Below are 13,885 nucleotides of genomic sequence, written 5' to 3'. Positions count from 1 at the left end.
TTCTTGAGAGGACTCTGAACTGTTGCTACCATTTGAAGAACTACCATGAGTTCCATTTGAAGGTTCTAGATCACCGTTGTTGTCATCACTTTGGTCATTAACCGGTTGTTCWTCCTGGAGGCCTTCTTGTACTTCTGTAATTGTTGTTGAACTGTTGGTGTTTTTAACCCAAACTTCCTGCTCATTAAACTGCACATCTCTACTGATAACAACATAATTTTTATCTGGATCAAATAACCTATATGCTTTGGAGCTGGAAGAATACCTCACAAATATATATTTCTTTGTCTTTTGATCTAACTTGCTTCGACCGGATGGAATCAAAGCATAACATATGCATCCAAATATACGCAAATGATTGACAGAGGGTTTAGAGTCATACCAAGCTTCGTAGGGAGTGACATTCCAAACAGCTTTCGTGGGAGATATGTTGATCAGATAAACAGCCGTTGCTACTGCTTCGGCCCAAAACTCGTCTTCCAAGTTCTTGGTTTTAAGCATCGATCTTGCCATCTCGACGATAGTCCGGTTCTTCCGTTCCGCTATACCGTTTTGTTCAGGAGTATAGGGGGCTGTAAGTTCTCTCTTGATTCCATGTTGGTCACAAAAACTACTAAACTCCTGTGAGAGAAACTCTCCTCCTCTGTCCGTTCTCAATACTTTTATTTTTCTATTACATTGATTCTCTATGAGGGCTTTAAATTTCTTGAAAAACTCAAAAGCTTCTGATTTATATGTAAGAAAATAAATCCAACACATTCGAGAGTAATCATTAATGAAGAGCAAGAAGTACTTACTGCCTCCAAAAGATTTTGTTTTCATGGGACCACATATATCAGCATGGACCAATCCAAGCTTTTCCTTGGCCCTTTTTCCTTGTCCCACAGGGAATGATCTTCTTGTCTGCTTCCCCAAGGCACACCCTTCACATGTATGACTTAGTTCTTTAATGACCGGTAGCCCTTCCACCATCTCCTTGTTGACAAGTAATTGTAGTCCTTTCACATACAAATGACCATATCGTTGGTGCCATACATTAGTATTCTCCTGTCTACAACTCATCATCCCATAAATATTTGTGCCAGCAAAGTCATCAGGGAACATTTTATTATCTGTCATGACAGACTTTAACAAAACTTCACCTGTCCTTTTCTTAACAGTACATTCATTGTTCTCAAAAACAACAATAAAACCAGAATTTATGAGTTGTCCTACACTTAATAGGTTATGTGCTAGACCTGGAGCATAATGCACATTTCGTATGAATCTATCTTTGCCTTGTATTTGGACATTTATAGTTCCTTTCCCCTCAATTTGAACTTGCTTATCATCTCCCAAGCGAACTTGTGATTTCAGTGTTTCATCCAGATCTTTAAATTTCTCCTTATCTTCTGTCATATGATTCGAACATGCACTATCAAGATACCAAACATCTTTTGCCATAATTTTGTGACTTACATATGTCATGAAAAGGTAGTAGTCTTCATCTTTCTCTGCATATTGTGCATGTCTGTCTCTGCTCCAACAATCATCTTCTTTGTGACCATATTTCTTGCAGTAGGTACAGTGGACAGTACTGCTCATTCTTCCGCGTCCTCTGCCTCTAAATCCACCTCTTCCTCTACCACGATTTGCCAGACGAGTTTGTTCTCCATGAACTTGAAAAGCCTGCTCATCTTCTTTTGCAACATTTATGTTTATTCTAGCCTCATGCGTTTGGAGAGATCCCATGAGTTCATCAACTGAGTAAGTGGATAGATCTTTGGACTCCTCTATGGCTGCAACAACGTGATTAAACTTGGGTGACAAACTCCTAAGAATCTTTGCAACGACAATGTCATCTGCCACTTTATCACCATATGCTCTCATTTGGCTAACAATGCCTGAAATGCGAGCAAGATACGCTTGAACTGTTTCAGTATTCTGCATGATTGCTGACTCAAAGTCTCTCCTTAAGAACTGCAATTTCGCCGTGATCACCTTGGCGGAACCTTGGTACTCGATTTTGAGTGTGTCTCATGCCTCCTTTGCTGAAGTTGCTGCTGCAATCCTTGAGAATATAGTCTCATCCACAGCTTGTTGAATGAAGAACAGGGCCTTCGCGTCCTTCTTTATACTCTCCTTGCTTCCTGTATCATCTGAACTTGATTCTGCCATTCCTTGTTCAACTAAATCCCACAAATCTTGAGATTTGAAAAGGGTTTTCATTTTGATGCTCCAAAACTCATAGGATTCACCCTTGAAAATGGGAATTTGGGGATGTGAAATATTAATTGCAGAACCACTTGATGCCATCTCTCTGCTGGAGTGTAATTCTTGCTGCAAAAGAAAAAGGTATGGAAGTACAGAAGCCTTTCGTACCTGGCTCTGATACCACAATGATGGAAATTGACAAAGCAAGAAAGTAATGGGTTTGGGTAAAACCTGCTGTATATTTTATTTAACCAAAAGCCAGCCTTTTATAGGCTTTACATAAAACAGAAAAAGGCTAAAAAGTAGGAAACTACCTAAGAAAAAGTAAAAAGGAATCAGCAGCTAACGTTCTAAAGATTTCCCTTTATTCTAGCACTCAACTTTGAATTAGAGACTTAGTCTTCGATAAGATTTGTGTTCATGCCCAAAAAAACTTGAGAATCACATTTAAACGTTTATATTAGTGTTGAGTTTGTGATAAATTCTGGATTTGATAAATAGTTCATTTGCCTTCAAAACTTAGTGGGTTTTCTTTCAAATAATTCAGATGCTTTGTTTTTCTTTTCGTGGTTTATCAGGAGTTGGGTGCTACTCGGGTGAGGCAACATGTTAACCCGCTTAGCTCTACATTGTCGGTATGTTCTTTCTTTTCCCTCAAAATTGTTAGGGTGAAAATTATGTTTATAGGCCTTTTCTCGTTCACCCATGGTGATGTGAACATAATGTTATGTTTGGTTTGGAAAGATGCATTTAATGATAGTTCTGCCTTTCATATATTATGATAGATTCCTGTTGAAGTGCCGAACTGGAATGATGTATTTGAACACCCAAAGTTGCCTCTAGTGGTGGACATTGGTAGCGGTAATGAGCATATCTTACTTTTGGTTCCTAGGTTGATCAATGTCATGAATATGAGCTTTGGCGTATGTTATCTGGTTTGCAATGTGCTGCAATATTGTGTTTCATTTGACGTTGGATAGACGTATGGGTGTGCACGTACAGTACAATGTGTGATATACTTGCTCCTTCCTATTTATGATCTTCATCTACGGACGAGCTTCACCAATTACTCGTTATTGGTTTATTGAACATTTGAGTCAAACTTTGCCATACCATATTATGGGTGTGAAGCCTTGGATCTAGATTACTTTATGCAGCCTTGAAAGATTATAACAAAGACTTTTATGTTAAACCAGTTGGGAAAGATTAGAAAGACAACTCAAATCCCAATGTAATGATTGGTTCATTAACAAGCCTTTCACCAATTAATCCTAACAAAAGTTATAAGAAGGCCATCTCCTTAGGTTTCCATAACATAAATAGAATCTTTCTCTGGACTTGTACCTAAAGACTAAAACCAACTCCTTTGATGTAATTCAACTAAAATGAAGATATCATCCTTGCTATGCCTACCTCTCCTGATATTCTTTGCTCGGTCTAAGTTTCCTCTTCTATGCTATAGCCTAGGAATGACCAACCATCTCGTATTATGTTGCTTTTACTCCTCAATATTGCTCAACTTCATCAAACTAATTCTTATCATGAGTGTCAAGGGTGCCATAATTAACATCTGAAAACAAGGTGTTTAAGGAATGTGGTAAATGGTAACATGAGTTGGCTTGACTTGGTCAAGGGTAGTACACTCCCTTAATATCAGCAAGCCACGGCATCAGAAAACTAGCATTTCACAATGTTTTTGTGTGTCCTTTTTTTTTAAATATCTATGAAAAGGGGGTGGTCTTGTATGACAAGCATTCAGAAGGGCTGAGATGTTGATAAATCAATTCAGCTTCCAGTGTGTGGTCTATACAATTAAAAAATGACAAGTTTTTCTTCTTAATAACAAGAATCAGAGACAGAGCGTTGGGTTTCCATGGAATCATCTCTATATGTTTATGAAGGAAGAGTATGTCATGTCTAGAGCGGCGAAAAGAACAAAGGGCTTCAGGAGACCATGAGGGATTTCTTCTGGTTCTTGTCCATCAATTAGGACCAAATGTAAGGTTAGCTCAATTCACAATCATAATCTTCTATGGAGAAAGCAATCGTAAAATCAATATAGTTGTAGGGATTTAGAGGAAGAACCAAAAGTTGTAGTTTACCAAATGATGGTCTAGTCCTATTATAGGTTGTGATTTATATTTACTGTGGAGCCATTAGACGGGGAAACACACTATAATTTTATATGTGTACATAGTGCATTACAGAATTGAAAAAGAGATCACACTGTAAATTCACCTTTATGACTTGACCAAAGGGAACCTTTCATTCAGTGCTCCACCTCCAAAAAGACAGTTGAGAGATAATCTTGCCTGTTTTATTGTCCCTATAAGCCCCACATATTTCTCCATTGCTAAAAACTTCCTCACCATGTCCTGTAAGAAGCGAAATAAAATTAACCCTAGTTCCCCTTTTCCCAAACCTTATCCTCTAACCTAGGACTCTTGTAAATGAAGTAACTAGAAAAGAAACGAGCCGCTTTCTTCTCCCAGTCACCATGTGTCCTCTCTCCTCCTTGGTGCTTATCCCTTCTGTAATCACCATACTTCTACTGTAGTCATTGATTCATCGAGTACATCAAGGTAGAAGTTTGGACACTAGGATGCTAGCTGCCATGGATAAGGGTTTTACATCACCTTGTCACTGCATGCACCTACTACTTGTGTATGACATCCTCTAGAACCCTTGGTCTTAAAGTTAATTAATTTTCTATTCAAACAAGTTATAATTATTCCAACAATGTAAACAATTCAGGTAGTGGCAGATTTCTCATGTGGCTTGCCAAGAGAAATCCTGGTTCCAAGAACTATATGGGTCTTGATATACGGAAAAAGGTATGGCAACTGTTTTTTCGGGATACATGATATTTTTTTCTTTTAAGTGGTTACCTGGTTGTTGGGATTGCATAGTATTTGGTATTTCTGAAAATACAATATTGGTCAGTATTTGTAATGTTAAGATTCTTTATTTTTGTAGTTGGTGACACGTGCTGAAAAATGGGCGAAGGAGCTGGCTCTTAGTAATATGTAAGCTTCCATTAATTTCTTGCCTAAAAAAAAACTGATCCTTTACACAATTTACATAATGCACAAGTTTTTTTGAAGTTTGAAAGATGCCACATACAGTTGGAAGCTGTTTTGAAATTGCCACTTCCACCTTCAATTTAATTTCTCTCTCTCTAGGCCTGTTCCTGTTATATAAAATTACGCAATGCATGTGCACTACATGCTCGTGTAAAATCCATTCTTGATCTTGCTAAAGGTCTTTACCAACTGCCACTATGACCATCTAAACAACGCAAGAAACCCTGATTTGGTTTCTTTCGGAAGAGAGATGCTGCATAACATGATAGTAAGATCCCCTTTAGCTCTCGTATATATGCCTCTTACAGCAAATGAAACCGGTGACACAAAAATCACCAACATCCAAGTCATTCTTTATCTTAATTAGAAGGGCATCGCTGTCAATCTCACATTCAATTCAGCCCACTGCCGCCATTGAGGACCTCCTAAATTAGCACATTCCACCTCCATCCAATTGAGAAATCATACCCAAGAAGCTTGCTAACCCATTTTTGCTATTCTGGTTCGATAATGCGCTGTTCTAACAGAAACTTCAAGCTTTGTTGATCACTTCGAACAACAAACTTTCTTCGCCTCCGTTTTCGAACAGCCAAGACAATAGCCGTCAATTCTTTTTCATAGATTGTTAGCCCGCGTATGCTTGACTAAAATAAGCAATTGGTTGGTTCTTGTTGCATGAGAACCCCTCCCTGACCATAACCCGAAGCATCGGTTTCAATAACGAAGTCTTTTGAAAAATCTGGAAGCCTTAACACCGGAGCTGTTATTTGTTGTTAGTGCTGCCTTCAGATCTTGAAATGCCTCTTGAGCTTTCTAATTCCAAACAAATTGATTCTTGTTGGGTAATTCAGTCAACTGTCCAGCCATCCCTCAGAACCCCTTTATAAATTTTCTGTAATATCAAATAAACCCAAAAAACCCCTTAGCTCTATAACGTTTCTGGGACTGGGCCATTCTTACATTGCTTTGACTTTGGAACCGTCCATTTCTACTCCCTCGCCTGAGATCACGTGTCCCAAGTACACCGGTCGATGCTGACCAAATTCACACTTCTTTTTATTCGCATACAGTCAATGTTAAGCTAAAACCTCAAACACTAGCTTCAAGTGTCCCACATGTTCTTCCATCGATTTACGGTATAGGAGTATACCATCAATGAAAACTAGAACGAATTTTCTTAGAGAAGACTTAAACACCTCATTCATTAGCCCTTGGAAAGTGGCAGTGGCATTCACCAACCCAAAGGGCATCACTAGGAATTCATAGTGTCTCTGATGAGTTCTGAATGCTGTCTTGTGAATATCCTCCTCCCTCATCCTGATCTGATGATATCGAGACTTCAAATCTAGCTTAGAAAACACCCCTGGCCCATGTACATCATCTAACAACTCATCAATAACCGGGATTGGGAACTTGTTCACTACTATACACTTGTTTAAAGCCCGATAATCAATACAGAACCTCTGACTGTCGTCTTTATTTTTAACTAATAAGACGGGACTAGAAAAAGGACTGTCACTTGGTTGTATCGCTCCAGCCTCTGTGATAAAGGCCCAATTAAAGTATATGTGAGGAGAAGGAAACAGGCCACAGCTGCCGATATGGGCCAACTGAATTCTGTTCTTGGGCTTAAGCTGGATCCACTCGGTCAAGAAGTTAGAGGTAAATTGAAAGACTGGGAAGCAGTTACTATGCCTAATTATTAGCGGGAAGATGAAAGGGTGAGGAGCTATTCCTCTGCCTACTTTCAGGGGAAGCCACTAAATGTCGTGGGTTATTAAAACCAGGCTTTTTACTTTCGCTATTTCTCATTCTTGTTTTCCATCATCAAAGTATTGTGTAATTGGAGACATTGCCCCTCTCGAATCGGGCCGTTTATTTCAATTCCGATCGAAGTTGCTTATTTGAATTTTAGATCTTATCATTTGGTTCCATTGTCGGGAAATTCGAAGATGGTTCGAACCCGGAGCGGTTCTGAGAGCAGCGGCTCAAACCCAGACCAAATCACTGCTCAATTGGCAGCCATTGCTTCAAAATTGGAGTCCATCGATTCAATTAAGGAAGACATTGCAGCCTTGAAAGGAGACCGATCTAAAGGCAGTAAGGGTGACGATGCAGATAGCTCGTGGAGGGGATGAACTTGATACAGACCCTACAACAAAATTGATTTTTCTATTTCTAATGGAGGGGATCCACGTCGTTGGATACTAAAGGCGGAAAAGTATTTTCGGTATTATCAGATACCTGATGCAGAGAAGGCAGAAATCGCCTCCATGCTAGAGGGAGATGCCTTAGACCTCTATTCTTGGCTTTCGGATGATCAATGTTTTGACTTTTTGGGAACAGTTAGTGCAAACCTTCACCAAAAACTTCGGTCCAATCGAGTTTCAAAATCCAGATGAATACCTCTGTAGTATCAAACAGACTGCATCGGTACAGGAATACCGTCAAGAATTTGCCAAGCTATCTTCGCGGGTTTCGAACTACCACTGTCTGTTAGGGGTTTTTCTCAACAGGTTGAAGGAGGAATTAAAAGTTGATGTGAGAATACACAAACCACGAACCGTTTATAACGCTATTAGTCTTGCCTTGGAATTTGAGTCCAAATCCAACCAGTACCGACCTACCGACCAGGAAAGAGTCCTACCGGGGCGCCAAATTTCAAACCACTACCACCACTTGATTCCAAAACCGTTACCCCTTACATCCCTCAACCCTCTAACCAACTAAAAACTCCGTTCAAAATTTCAGACACTAAAAAAACAAAACCGTTATTTAAGGGGTGAGTGCTTTAAATGTGGGGAGAAATATGGTCCGGGGCATAGATGTAAAGCGGGTACCTTGAAACTATTAGAAGCCGATGAGGACTTGGTGGAGCAACAGAAACTGAAATTCGTAATTCTGATGAGATACAAGAGGAGACAGCAGGGATCAGTTTGCATGTTATTCTCGAGAAATCGCATTCGCATCCCACAACGATGAAAGTCCATGGTATGTTGAATTCTACCGAGGTTTTAATTTTAATTGATGGGGGTCCACCCATAATTCTATCTCAGATTGTTCGGTGAAAGAGCTTAAACTTGAGACCCAACCTATACCACCTTTCGGGGTTCAAATCGGTAATGGAGATGTAATCCCATGTGACCAAATTTGCAAAAATCTTTCTGTACAAATTAATGAATTGAAGATTATTCAAGACTTCCACCTTTTTTCAATTGGAGGGGCTGACTTAGTTCTGGGTATTGAATGGCTAGCCACCTTAAATACGGTCCAAGCAAATTGGAAATAATTGTTTATGATTTTCACTATCGATGGGAAGGGATACAAGCTGAAAGGTATTGAAACGGGACCCCAAAAATCATCTAGCTTCCAACACTTGGCTATCGAATCAATGAGCAACCCACAAATTCCAACTCCTCTACAACCTATTATTGACCAATACTCCACTGTTTTTGAGGAACCCAAAACCCTCCCACCTGTTAGAACCCAAACCCACTCCATTCCCCTAATTCTCAACACACCACCACCAAATATCCGACCCTACCGATACCCTCATTCACAAAAAAACAGAAATAGAGAAACAAGTTGACCAACTGTTGATAGCCGGGTTTATTCAAGCAAGTGCTAGTTCATTTTTGAGTCCGGTATTACTAGTAAAAAGAAAGATAATACTTGGAGAATGTGTGTCGATTATCGATCCCTTAACAAGATAACGGTAGCCGACAAGTACCCCATTCCGAATATCGACGAGTTACTGGATGAATTGTATGGTGCAACGATATTTTCTAAGCTTGATTTATGATCTGGGTATTACCAAATCAGAGTGACTGCTCAAGATGTTGCAAAAACGACTTTTCGTACTCATTCGGGGCATTACGAGTTCAAGGTTATGCCATTCGGGTTGACAGATACACCTTCCATCTTTCAAGCTATTATGGATGATTTATTTCGTCCCTTTTTACGTCGTTTCATACTTGTATTTTTTGACGATATCTTGATTTACAGCCATACCATGGCGCAACACCAATCTCATTTGGAACAAGCCTTAAAGTTACTTTACGACAATCAATTTTTCGCTAAGATGTCGAAGTGTTGTTTCGGGTAGCCACAAGTGGTGTTTCTCGGGCATGTGGTTAATTCGGAAGGTGTTAAAGTTGAAGAAGAAAAAATTTTAGTAGTGCAATCTTGGCCAATACCTTCAACAGTCAAGGAAGTGAGAGGGTTCCTTGGTCTAACGGGATACTATAGACGTTTTGTATGGTCGGAAGAAGCCCTAAACGCCTTTACGAAATTGAAACAAGCACTGTTGTCCACTCCTGTTTTGAGGTTACCCGACTTCTCACAGCCATTTGTCGTCGAATGTGACGATTCCTTTGATGGTGTAGGGGCTATATTGTCTCAATCAGATCACCTCGTGGCCTATTTTAGCAAAGGATTCTCCCCTTCTAATCGGTTTAAATCAGCCTATGACCGGGAGCTGCTGGCTTTAGTATTGGCAGTACAAAAGTGGAGTCATTACCTACTTGGCCGGCATTTTCTCATCCGTACCGATCATTACACCTTGAAATTCTTACTTGAACAGCGGATTACAACTACCGAGCAGCAGCATTTACTATTAAAACTTATGCCTTATGACTTCTCTATTATTCACAAAGCAGGGAAAGAGAATAGAGGAGCGGATGCCTTATCTCGACGACCCCATTCGGGTGAGTTATTGGTCCTTATGGTACCCTATTGTGTAGAGGTGGCTGACATCAAACTGGGACTCCAAAATGACCCAGTTACCAGCAATATAGTAAACAAATTACAAGTTGATCCATCATCAGTTGCTGGCTTTTCCATCAATTAATCAATTTTTATTATATAAAGGACGCTTAGTTATACCAGAGGTACCTGATCTCAAGCATAAGTTGTTACAGGAGGCACATGACACCCCAACCGGAGGTCATGGGGGATTTTTAAAGACTCTTAAGCGTCTTTCAGCCAGGTACTTTTGGCCTAAACTGAAACAAGATGTTCGACTTTCTATGCAGCAGTGCATAATCTGTCAACAACAGAAATACCAAACGTTGTCTCCGGCTGGTCTACTTCAGCCTTTACCCATACCCAATCAGATTTGGGAGGACCTCTCAATGGATTTTATAGTCGGTTTACCTCCTTCGGGTCGTTATGATACTATTTTAGTGGTGGTCGATCGTTTGAGCAAATATGCTCATTTTCTTTGCCTCTCGCATCCTTTCACTGCAAAAGGGGTGGCTGCAATCTTTTGTTAGGAGGTAATTCGGTTACACGGATTTCCACGATCCATCGTATCGAATCGGGACATGGTTTTTCTCAGCCATTTTTGGCAGGAATTATTTCGTTTAAGCCAAACTAAGCTCCAATTAAGTACAAGCTACCATCCCCAGACGGATGGGCAGACCGAAGTCCTTAACCGTTTTCTTGAAGCCTATTTACGGTGTTTTGCCAGTGAACAACCTACAAAGTGGAGAACTTATTTACCATGGGCTGAATGTTCATTATCAAAGTATTGTGTAATTGGAGACATTGCCCCTCTCGAAACGGGCCGTTTATTTCAGTTCTGATCAAAGTTGCCTATTTGAATTTTAGATCTTATCACTCTGACATCTCCTTGACTCACTTTTCTCTCCCATCTTTTTGGTAATGGGGGTATCTATACGGACACGCATTAGTCGGGCAACATCCTTCCTTCAATATTATTGCATGTTCTTTCCTCTCAATGGTGGTAATTTTTTGGCATGTTGAAAACCCCTTCGAACTCCTTCGTTACAATTTCTATTGCATCTAACTGTTTATTCTCTTCTGTGCACATTGCATCCATGATTCCAAACTCGATTAATATGCCATGTCCCTCCTGTCTTATCATCTTCCTCATGGCTTTAAATGAAACCATTGACCTTCCCGAAGATGGATCTCCTTTCAATGTTACTGATTTGCCTCTTACTGTGAAGTTCATCATGTGCAACTTCTAGGCTTGTGTAAGTTGCTCCCAAGATCTCCAGCCACTGTACCCCTAGTATCACACCACTATTCCCCAATTGTAGAGGCAAAAACTCTTGCCGAATTTCCAACCCTTGAATACATATCACTACTCCTTTGCAGATACCCTCTCCTTTTACTATGTTACCCATGCCCATGGTGATGCTATAATCCCATGCCCATGGTGATGCTATAATCCCATGCCCATGGTGATGCTATAATCTCTGGTATTATCAACCTTCAAACCTAATTTTCTACCACTTCTTTGGAAATGAAATTATGCGTCGCCCCACTATCATCAACATCACTACTTTCTGTTCCACAATAATCCCTTCCATCTTCATTGTTTTGGGATTGGATATGCCAATCACCGAATTGAGATGCACTTCAACCTTGTCACCCACCTCAGTAACATTCGCTAAATCCAGTTTCCCATCCATATCTTTCACTTCTATCTCCTCATCGTCTTCCTCTTGGACTAGAATTACATTCACCACTTTTTTCTTGCACTTATTGCCTGGGGTGTATATCACATCGTAAACACAGCCCTAACGCCCTCCTCTTTTAAACTTCTTCATTTGAAAGCCTCCTGCCTCAGTTTTCTCACGTACAAGGATGATTTTTTTGCATTCACCCTGTACCCATTGTTATCGGACATTGTGATAGGAAACTTCTTTGTATAGTTCGATGGTTTTAGATCGACTAAGAACTTGATCCCTCAACTCGGTCTTCATTGACATTTCCATTGCTTCACTTAAAGAAACTGGACTCATGAGCTATAATTCTGCCTTAATCGAATTCTCTACACCGTTTATGAATTGACTAAGAGATACCTCTTCAGGAATTCCATCTAAAGGTGCCGCCAATTCCACATATCTCCTTCTATAATCCTCAACCGACTTCTTGTTTTAGTGCCAAAAACTGCTCACACAGAGATCCCATGGCTATGGACCTGAATTGTGTGAGTAATAACAGTTTCATGTCTTCCCATCCTGTAAGTGTATGCCGTTTGTGTTTCCATTGAAACCATTTGCGTGTGTCCCCCTCAAATGAGATCACAGACTTCGATCTGTTGTTCCTAACCAAGTCGGTTGAGAGAAAAATAATGTTCTTACCATTGAAAATCGGAATTTCTGATTTCCTCCCTTTCACAGCCCAAAAACAGAAGAATCAGTCGAATCCTTTTTTCCAGTTGATTTTTTCCCGATGTCGAACCTCTTCATCTTCCAACAATATATTTATCCTTTGAGACTCTTCCTTTTGTTTCACCAACCACTCAATATGGCTTCATCATTGTTTGCATATCCTCTTTCATCGAACTCATGTTCGATTCGTGATCTTCTACCTGATTTGTCACACATCTGGTTGCCATTCCCAAAATCTCACCGTTCTAATACCAAATTGGTATAAACTGGAATTAGTTGCAACTGAAATTGAATTCAATCAAGTGTTACAGATCTCATCTGACATTCGAAAGGTTAGACCACTCTCCAATGCTCCATTTAGAGTTTTACAAAAGAATCAGAATGACCCTCCAACTACCCTAAACAACAGAAAAGGACCCTCTTCAATTACAAATATGCCCTTATTACCTTTATTTATCTTAAATGCCCATTTAACCCTCTAAGACAAACAACTTACTTGCCCCTCCTTGCATATGTGAAATGGAACGGAGGTTGAGCATAGCTGTCTGTCACCGGTGGGAGTTTTATTGAATTCTCGGACCGGACGAGTTTTGCTCTGGTCATTTAACGGGCTTAGGAGTGACATTCAGGCTGAGGTAAGGGTTTTTGGTCTCAGAAAACTAGAACATGCTATGTCATTAGCCACGAAAGTAGAAGAGAAGTATATAGCTAACTATAGGCTTGAGTTACAGCCGTATTCTTCTAGTTCCAAATCGAGCAACCAAAGTCCCAAATCTTCGGTATCAGTACAGTCTCAACTTAAATCTATTTGCACCATCCGGAGCCCCCAACGACGACGAAATCCCGAGCAACTGTAATGGTGGCAGCCCCTGCCACGGCTAACCATAAGTTCAATGTTAAACCAGGTGGGGAAGTACGAAGGTTAACAGATAAGGAGCTTCCATAAAAGGGGAGAGGGGACCGTGTTTTCACTGTGATGTTAAGTGGAATATCGGTCACTGTTGTCGTTGAAGGGAGATCAATGTGCTACTCATCCATGAGGAAGAGGAGCCAGATGACAATGTGGAATTTCCAAAAGAGGAACCAACAGAAGGTAAACCAATTGACATTTGCCTCAATTTGATGTTGAGTGTTGTAATCAGAGAGAACTAGGACCGAGATATTAGAGAGAATTCTCTATTATATGATTAATCAGATAAATTCAAATTTACAAGAGGAGAGACACTATATATAGACATAATTACACGGGAAACCCTAACCCTAAAGCCCATCGGGCTTGGACACATTACCATAACCAGGTTACTTAATTAACACTCCCCCTCAAGCTGGAGCATATATATTGATCATGCCCAGCTTGTTACAAAAAGATGTGATTCGGTTCCCTGGTAATGCTTTGGTGAAGACGTCGGCTAATTGATTGCTAGTTCTGACATGAGAGGTTGAAATAGATCCATCTTCAAGCTT

The 13,885-nt window shown here is 40.1% G+C and overlaps 1 protein-coding gene across 1 annotated transcript in view; it reads left to right on the top strand.

The window, feature by feature from the left end:
• LOC112526319 (tRNA (guanine-N(7)-)-methyltransferase) overlaps positions 1–13,885 on the top strand; it is a 25,777-nt gene that overhangs the window by 3,249 nt on the left and 8,643 nt on the right. Inside the window, exons 2-5 of the mRNA XM_025136577.1 lie at positions 2,772–2,828; positions 2,979–3,054; positions 4,948–5,027; positions 5,170–5,219. Of these exons, the coding sequence (XP_024992345.1) occupies positions 2,772–2,828; positions 2,979–3,054; positions 4,948–5,027; positions 5,170–5,219 (263 nt within the window). The remainder of the gene's footprint in view (positions 1–2,771; positions 2,829–2,978; positions 3,055–4,947; positions 5,028–5,169; positions 5,220–13,885) is intronic.

This window comes from Cynara cardunculus (assembly GCF_001531365.2).
Source record: "Cynara cardunculus var. scolymus isolate 2C chromosome LG 14, CcrdV1, whole genome shotgun sequence".
In the NCBI taxonomy this organism is placed as follows: domain Eukaryota; kingdom Viridiplantae; phylum Streptophyta; class Magnoliopsida; order Asterales; family Asteraceae; genus Cynara; species Cynara cardunculus.
Note: the sequence above shows the minus strand (reverse complement) of the source record. Positions and strands in the feature narration are given on the sequence as shown.